Source organism: Nicotiana tabacum, chromosome 24 (genome assembly GCF_000715075.1).
Source record: "Nicotiana tabacum cultivar K326 chromosome 24, ASM71507v2, whole genome shotgun sequence".
In the NCBI taxonomy this organism is placed as follows: Eukaryota; Viridiplantae; Streptophyta; class Magnoliopsida; order Solanales; family Solanaceae; genus Nicotiana; species Nicotiana tabacum.
This window is the reverse complement of record NC_134103.1, coordinates 35,798,950-35,806,937: the sequence shown is the minus strand read 5'-3', so window position 1 is coordinate 35,806,937 and position 7,988 is coordinate 35,798,950. Positions and strand designations below refer to the sequence as shown.

General features: G+C 36.1%; 1 protein-coding gene across 1 annotated transcript; it reads right to left on the bottom strand.

The window, feature by feature from the left end:
• Positions 1-1,709: 1,709 nt before the first annotated feature.
• On the bottom strand, positions 1,710-6,347 carry LOC107801292 (benzaldehyde dehydrogenase, mitochondrial). Its single transcript, XM_016624599.2, has 11 exons — positions 6,189-6,347; positions 4,749-4,886; positions 4,510-4,652; positions 4,263-4,416; positions 3,943-4,172; positions 3,642-3,731; positions 2,859-3,032; positions 2,639-2,776; positions 2,379-2,516; positions 2,231-2,292; positions 1,710-2,149 (listed from the first exon to the last, which is right to left on the bottom strand). The coding sequence occupies exons 1-11, from the start codon at positions 6,256-6,258 to the stop codon at positions 1,876-1,878; spliced, it is 1,611 nt and encodes a 536-aa protein (XP_016480085.1). The 5' UTR covers positions 6,259-6,347; the 3' UTR covers positions 1,710-1,875.
• Between the last annotated feature and the right edge of the window lie 1,641 nt (positions 6,348-7,988).

Sequence of the window (7,988 nt, the reverse complement as noted above, 5' to 3'; positions counted from 1 at the left end):
ATATATATTTTTTTCATATATTAACTCATCGATCTTTAAATGACACTTTTGTTTTTTAAATGTATTAAAAAGTAAAAATTCATGGGACATACCCACCCATGGCCAATGATAGGTAAAACACTGTATGTCATTATCTAACTCTCCTTGCAAGAAATTTCCTTAGCTACAATTGGCTTATAAACTTGCCTCCGCGTTAACTTGGAGGAGATGTACATGTTTCTGGCACTGGATTTATTACTTTCTAGTGTCTTTAATTTTAGGGGTTCTTTATTTTTTGGGGATACACAAGTATAGTTACAATTTATTTCATTACAAAAAATTAATTTTATGAATTAGTGCTAAATAAAGAGAACTATATGTGAAATAGCCCGTCAAACTAGTATTCCTTCCGTCCCAATTTATTTGACACTTTCTTTTTTCGTATATCCCGAAAAAAAAAAAGGTCACATTTCTATATTTAGAAACAATAACACTCTTTCCTTTTAACTATATGCCAAAAAGAAAGTCACATTTCAATAGTTAGAAACAATAATTTATTTATTTTTAATTATAAATATCAAAAAGCCTTCCTTTTTTTCTTAAACTTCATGCCTAGTCAAATGATGCCACATAAATTGGGACGGAGGGAGTGTTATATATCAGCTCGAGGACATTCGTAATGTCAACAGACATACACCACAACAAACACAGGATTTAGCATAGGAATTTGTGTTCTTTTTTCCCCTAATGGCAAACACCACAATATAATCTTTGCTTGAGCTCACGTTGACTAGCTATACATACACACAATATGATCTTTGTTTGAACTCACAATATGATCTTTGCTCAAGCTCATGTTGACTAGTTTAATTAAACACACGCTAACACACACAGCTCAGAATATGATCTTTGCTTGAACTCATGTTGACTAGCTTAAACACACACAAACATACACATTACACATACACACACTGACAAACAAGAAATTAATCAAAATGGTAGTAGGAGAATTGGTTTCTTAGGCCTATAAGAAGCCACTTTTCCTTGTTGGATAGAGACACACAATTCACATAACAAACTAAGCTACTATCTTAAGCAAGACAGAGCAGGAAGAGAGCAAGAGAAAAATGGCAGGAAAGGAAAGCAAAGGAAAGGGAAAAGCAGAGATGGCAGGCAGTGGAGCGCGCAAAAGTAGCGTATTCCCATTCACTCCAAAGAAAGGAAGTGTACTTCCTAAAGAGAAGAAGCATGTTTCTACCATGATGGGTGAGAAAATTGGTCAGTCCATTGTTTCCCTTGTCAAGAACAGCAAAAAGAATATAAAACCTGATGGTGATCAATGAACATGAAAAGATATATACTTGACGAGACGAGACGAGTCAGAAATAGTTCCAACATCACTTGTAATCAGATTCTCATTTGTATTCTTTGTATTCTATAACCATTCCATGTACTAAGGTCTCTAGTAGGTCTACAGTATATCATCACAATGTTCAGTCCTGTGTTTGTATGTACTTTTGTATTTTTGATATGTTTCTCAAATTGAAGTATGTAGGATGTGCAGTTTTCTTATAATTTCTCACATATCTTCCCCTACAACTTAAAAAGCTGTTCAGTTCTCACAGAATTTCATGACCAGTATATCTAAAAATCACAGCGTTAGCAGATGGATTCTACTTCATGGTTTAGATCTTCATTGGGATAGATAAAACATATATGCAAGGAGGATGTATAAAAGAGAAATGATGATTCAATAAACGATGCTGTCTGTTTACATTAAATGTAGTTTGCCTATAGTAGCAAGTTTGAAATAAAACCAACATTTTATCTTCATCAGCATCATAAAATAAAGCAACTTGATATAGTTTTATTTGTAAAAATTGCTCAGGATTATGTTTATAACCATGCAGGATTCTTCAATGGGGTCACAACTGCCTTTACTTGCAAGTAATTCTTGAGACTGTATTCTCCCTTTTCTCTTCCGTGTCCACTCATCTTATAGCCACCAAAAGGAATTGTAGCATCGAAGGTATCAAAGCAATTAACCCATACCGTTCCAACTCTCAAGGCTCGTGTCAATGTGTTTGCAGTGTCAATGTTCTGTGTAAATACTCCAGCAGCTAGACCATACCGACTGTTATTAGCTCTCCGTATCACATCATCAAGATCCCTGTAATGAACAAATTCATGTAATAAATAAATTTATTTCGAAGCGCTATGTTTACATATATATTAGGGCGTTCAGACATACTTAAATTTTAAGATGGACTGCACTGGACCAAAAATTTCATCTTGTGCAATCAGCATATCGTCCTGAGAATTGTACAATTTGTTAGTTATAACAATATGTGGATGTTGATGCTGAAATTGTGTCTATTAAAGTGAATTGATATATATACCTTAACGTTAGAGAAAACTGTGGGCTTAATATAATATCCCCGTTCACCAAGTCGCTCACCTCCAGTTTCAAGGGTTGCTCCACTATCGATACCAGATCTAATGTAATTCATGATCTTATGAAACTGTTTTGAATCAATCTGTTGCGACATGAAACTCTTAGGTTTAGTATTACCTCAACAAAAGACTTAAAAGGAAGGACATATATTCCATGATAATATTTTGATCACGATCAGTAATAGATATAGGAGATCATTAATACCTGAGGACCCTGCTCAGTGCCTGATTTAAACGGATCACCAACTGTGCGTTTCAAGGCACGTGCCTTTGCCTTCTCCAGAAATTCATCATAAACTTTCTCGTGAACATAAGTCCGAGATCCAGCACAGCAACATTGCCCCTTTAGAACAAATGACATTGATGTTAGTATCTACCATGAACCTGACCAACACCTTTTTGCAGAAGTATAGATTGGAAATAACCTGATTAAAGAAGAGAGCAAAGTGAGCTTGTTCAACGGCCGTATCAATATCAGCATCCTCACAAACAATAAATGGGGATTTCCCTCCAAGTTCCAAAGTCACAGGCTTAAGATTACTCTTAGCAGCCAATGAAAGTATAGCTTTTCCTGTATCTGTTGATCCAGTAAATGCAAGCTGTCGATGAAACAAAGGTGAATCAGTGTCCAATCCAATGCAACATACTGGTATCTACTTTCATGCTAATACTTTGAGTTTGGATAAATTGCATAAAATAGCACGGTGCGCTAAAGAAGCAATTGCTGTCAACTCTAAAATCCCTTAATACAATTCCATGATTGGATAAGAGAATGAGAGTGTTGATAACACTAAATATTTCTAGACTTCCATAATGGGATCAAAACTATAAGATGGCTGGATTTTCTACATGAAATGTATGAAATTTGCCTTCTTTATTATTGAATAAAAATTCATCTTTTCAAAAGTTGCAGATACAACATGCAACAAAGTTCTCTTCACTGTTCTTTTATTTTTTTTAAAATAATAATATCAAATTGAGGAATATTAGCTCATTTGACACCACTAGTTTTTGGCAAGATATGGCCGCAAATGCAATACGAGTTCAGTGCTTGAATACGAACGAGTAGTAGTTGCAGTGTCTAGCAATCGGTCCAACCAAATTATTGCCAGATTACTTTCGTGGAGAATTAAAAGCTGAAAAGCCACAAATTTCAGATTGTTACACAGAGTGGACTATAGGACTGAAGAAGAGCTTAAATAGTTTACCTTATCCACGTCCATATGACAACAAAGAGGAGCACCAGCTGTAGGACCAAAACCAGAAATGATATTCAAAACACCTTCAGGCAGCCCAGCCTGTTAGTAATGACCAAGTATTAAAGATATTCTATACAATAGATAACTCGTAGAAAGTAGCAATAAGCCAATAATAATGTGTTAAAAAGAAAAAGAGTTGTTGCAATTCCTCTTCAATTAGTATATACTTCAGTTTCTGATTAAACTCATGGAAACAGAAGAAATACTTTAGTGACTATAGTAGTAGAAGTAATGGAAATTTGGATGCTACCTCCTGTAACAGATGTGCTACATAGAATGCAGATAATGGTGTCTGCTCAGCTGTCTTTAGCACGACAGTATTCCCACAAGCTAAAGCAGGTCCAATCTTCCAAGAAAACATGAGAAGAGGAAAATTCCATGGGATAATCTGACCAGCAACCCCAATTGGTTCGTGCAACGTCTGAACATGATATGGTCCATCGGCAGGAATAGTCATACCATGAATTTTATCTGCCCAGCCTGCAGAACCAATAGGAGATCATTAATATTTTTAGGGACGCGAAATAAGTCTTGATATACTTGCTTTCCTCAGTTGGCTTTCTGACTTACCAGCATAATAACGGAGTAGACGTACAACCATTGGTACTTCAATCTTAGCAGCCTGTTCATATGGTTTCCCAGTATCCCAAGTCTCGAGCGTTGCAATTTGATCATTATGTTTTTCAATCAGATCAGCAAGGCGTAGCAATATCTTTGACCTTTCCTGCAGTTATGAAAGATGGAGAATTAGGCGTAATGTCGCGTGCACAAGTATTAACATAGCGTAAGAGAGAACTGAGAGATAAGAAGTCGATACATAAGCATTCATTTTAGGCCATGGTCCGTCATCAAAAGCCTTACGAGCAGCAGCTACTGCCCGATTTATATCTTCTGCATCACCTTCAGCAACATGTGCAATTACCTCCCCAGTCCTGGGGTCGAGAGTCGGGAATGTTTTTCCTAAAATCTCAAGAAAATTAGCTTCATTGTACAATAAATGGCCAACGTTGATATGAAAAAAGAGAACAGACTCTATTAGTGTGACAACATATTTACCTGATGCAGCATCAACAAATTGACCATTGATAAAAAGTTTAGTATGTTCCACATTGACAGCTGGTTTGATCGGTTCCTCAATAGCAGCCGCCGTGCTGTATTGATAAGCAGCTATTCTGCCCAGATAGGATTTACTTCCTAAGCAAAAAAGTTTTTTCCTCAGAATAATACAGTAAAATGTCTCCAGCTCTAACTAAATAGAGGGAAGGTATAACATCTAAAAATCTAATAGGGAAAAGGAGTATTAATCCCTTTTCAAATGGAACTTTATCTCTTGTTCAACCAGAAATTTGGGACAGACATGTATTTGGATGTAAGATGTATAAAGTACTTACCACATTTTGTGCAGTCATTACAATTTACAAGAACAACCAAATTTTTTATCAAGTGATTCTTTACCAAAAAGAAATCCATTAATCATTATTCAGCCTTTGACTAGTTTATTAGTACAAGGTTGTTGATAAAGACTTTCTCTTTGTACAATATTCAACCATTGGAATAAGAATTATGGCTTAATATTTAATTGGTCAAAATGGAAAAGGGCTATACATTATTACAGAGAAAGAAAATCATGATATTACAGCTCTGAAGAACAAATGTAGTAAGGTTTATGCCTTCTTAATTGAGTTTAATTTTACTAAACATGTAGATCTTTCTAGGTTGTGGATGCAAGTTGTTGTCTTCTTTGATTGTAAAATAGTAGATCTTTAAGCATCCTGATTTCAAAACAACCTCAAAGTAAAAACATAGTGATCGACCCCATTATTACCAAAATACTTAGGGGTCGTTTGGTTTGAAGACAAGTTATGCTGGGATTAGTTATTGCTAGGATTAGTTATCCTAGTATTATTTCTTATTGACTATTTGATATATTGTATTAATCCTGGGATTGTCAATTTTACTACTTTATCCTGAGATAACTTATCCTGGGATTACTATTCTATCCTCTGACAGATATAAGTTATTCCGGTATTATTTTTAATCCGGAGATAACTATCTCAAGATTAGACACCAAACAAAGGATAAGGCGGTACTAAATTTTTATGGAAGGATTATTTTGCTTATCCATCATACCAAACGACCAAACCTAGATATACCAGGATTATAACATGAATAACTGATCCCACCTTCAAACAAACACGGGATACATTTAATCCCAAAATTTATCCCAATTGACACTTCCAATCCAAATCTTGAAATACTATGCATCCCGGGCTTATGATATAACATGGTCATAGAATTCATTGTAGATCACAAAGAAAACGTATTCAACGAAAACCCATCATATTTCGAAATGCACATCATAGAATCATGATCAAACAAAGGTATCAAAATCCATTTACACAGAAAACCAATCCAAGAAAGAGAAAACAGTGAATTGAACAAAATATATAATAAATCTCAGATGACAAAACGCATGATTCAAAAAAAGAAACATACCCCTCGAAAGCAGATGAGAAGAGGATGTGAAAGAGCGAGAGAGACGCGAGGCAAACACACGAGCCGCCATTAATATGAAAAGTAGAGCAAATGAAAGTTTCTCACTGTATTCAAGAACCAATAAAAGATAGCAACTTTATATACAGGAAAAGTCTATGAATAGTTTGTTGTGTCACGCATACGGTGGCAAGTGTATGACTTATCAAATTCGAAAAGGTACTTCTACAGTTCTACCGCACTGATTTTGGCCACAATGGCCCAAATGGGGGTAGCGTAGTAAATTCATACGGGTATCTAGGTTATTTATGCCAAGTCAATGTCATTGTTACTCTTCCCTCCCAAAGTTTAACTTTCAAAATTTGCATAATCTCTCTCATCAATTCAATTTTAATTTTTTCCCAATACATAGAGAAACTCAAAAGATGCACACATACAACCTTTTCCATAAACATTTAATATTGATATTTTTCTCTCTTTTTTGTTGTAAACACGTACATACAATTATACTGTACATACGATTATCTTGTATATAATTTATTTTTATTTTCTAATTTTTTATTGGTCAATTTGTAACCCTAGTACTTAGGCAAACCTAGGTATACCTTATAAATATGACTATTAATATTAACTAAATATTTATAAAATTATAATACATTTATATATTTTTTTTTTACACATTTTTACTAAATATTTACATAAATCAAGTTGGCCGCATGTAACGACCCGACCGGTCGTTTTGAGTATTATAACCCCATTCCCCCAATTTACTGCTCAATTTATGCTTTATAGTTATTTTATGACTTACCGGGTTATTTGGTTCGGGTCCGGAAGAAATTCAGAGTGTAATGAGACACTTAGTCTCATAATTGATAATTTAAGTTAGAAAAGTGGACCGGATATGGAATTATGTGTAAGCGATCTCAGATTTGAATTTTGATGATTCCAATAGCTCCGTATGGTGATTTTGGATTTAGGAGCGTGTCCGAAATATTTTTTGGAGGTCCGTGGTGGAATTAGGCTTGAAATGCCGAAAGTTGAATTTTTGGAAAGTTTGACCGGGGGGTTGACTTTTTGATATCGGAGTCAGAATCTGATTCTAAAAATTAAAATACCTCAATTATGTCATTTATGACTTGTGTGCAAAATTTGAGGTCAATCGGACGTGATTTGATAGGTCCCAGAGTCATTTGTAGAAATTAGAAATTTTAAAGTTCATTAGGCTTGAATTGGGGTGTAATTCATGGTTTTAGCGTTGTTTGAGGTGATTTGAGGATTCGACTAAATTCGTATGATGTTTTAGGACTTGTTGGTATATTTGGTTGAGCTCCCGAGGGTCTCAGGTGAGTTTCGGATGGTTAACGGATCAAAAATTGAACTACTACAGCTACTGCAATTTCCTTCTGCTGGACATTCCTTCTGCCAGAAATCGAGCCCAGAAGCGAGCCCAAAAATCGAGCTCAGAATCAAGCCATGATCGAGCCCAGGGTCAAGAGCCACGATCGAAGGAAGGGTCGAGGACCAGGATCAAGCCACGATCGAGCCCAGGGTCGAGGGCCACGATCGAAGGCAGGGTCGAGGACCAGGATCGAAGCCACGATCGAGCCCATGGTCTAGGGCCATGATCGAAGGCCAGGGTCGAAGGCCATGATCGAGGGTCAGAATTGAGGCCCAGGATCGAGACCCAAGATCGAGACACAGGATCGAGACCCAAGATCGAGGACCACGATCGAAGGCCAAGACCGAGGCAGGACCGAGGCTGTATGGGCAGAATTATAAAGTAGGGACTTCGTCCCATTCGCC

Bases quoted from the DNA above. Each gene is read 5' to 3' on its own strand.
- LOC107801292 (XM_016624599.2), bottom strand. From the start codon at position 6,258: ATGGCGGCTCGTGTGTTTGCCTCGCGTCTCTCTCGCTCTTTCACATCC. The intron at 2,517-2,638 runs GTATTAATGATC...ATGTCGCAACAG, and splicing joins GCACTGAGCAGGGTCCTCAG to ATTGATTCAAAACAGTTTCA. The intron at 2,293-2,378 runs GTATATATATCA...TACAATTCTCAG, and splicing joins CAGTTTTCTCTAACGTTAAG to GACGATATGCTGATTGCACA.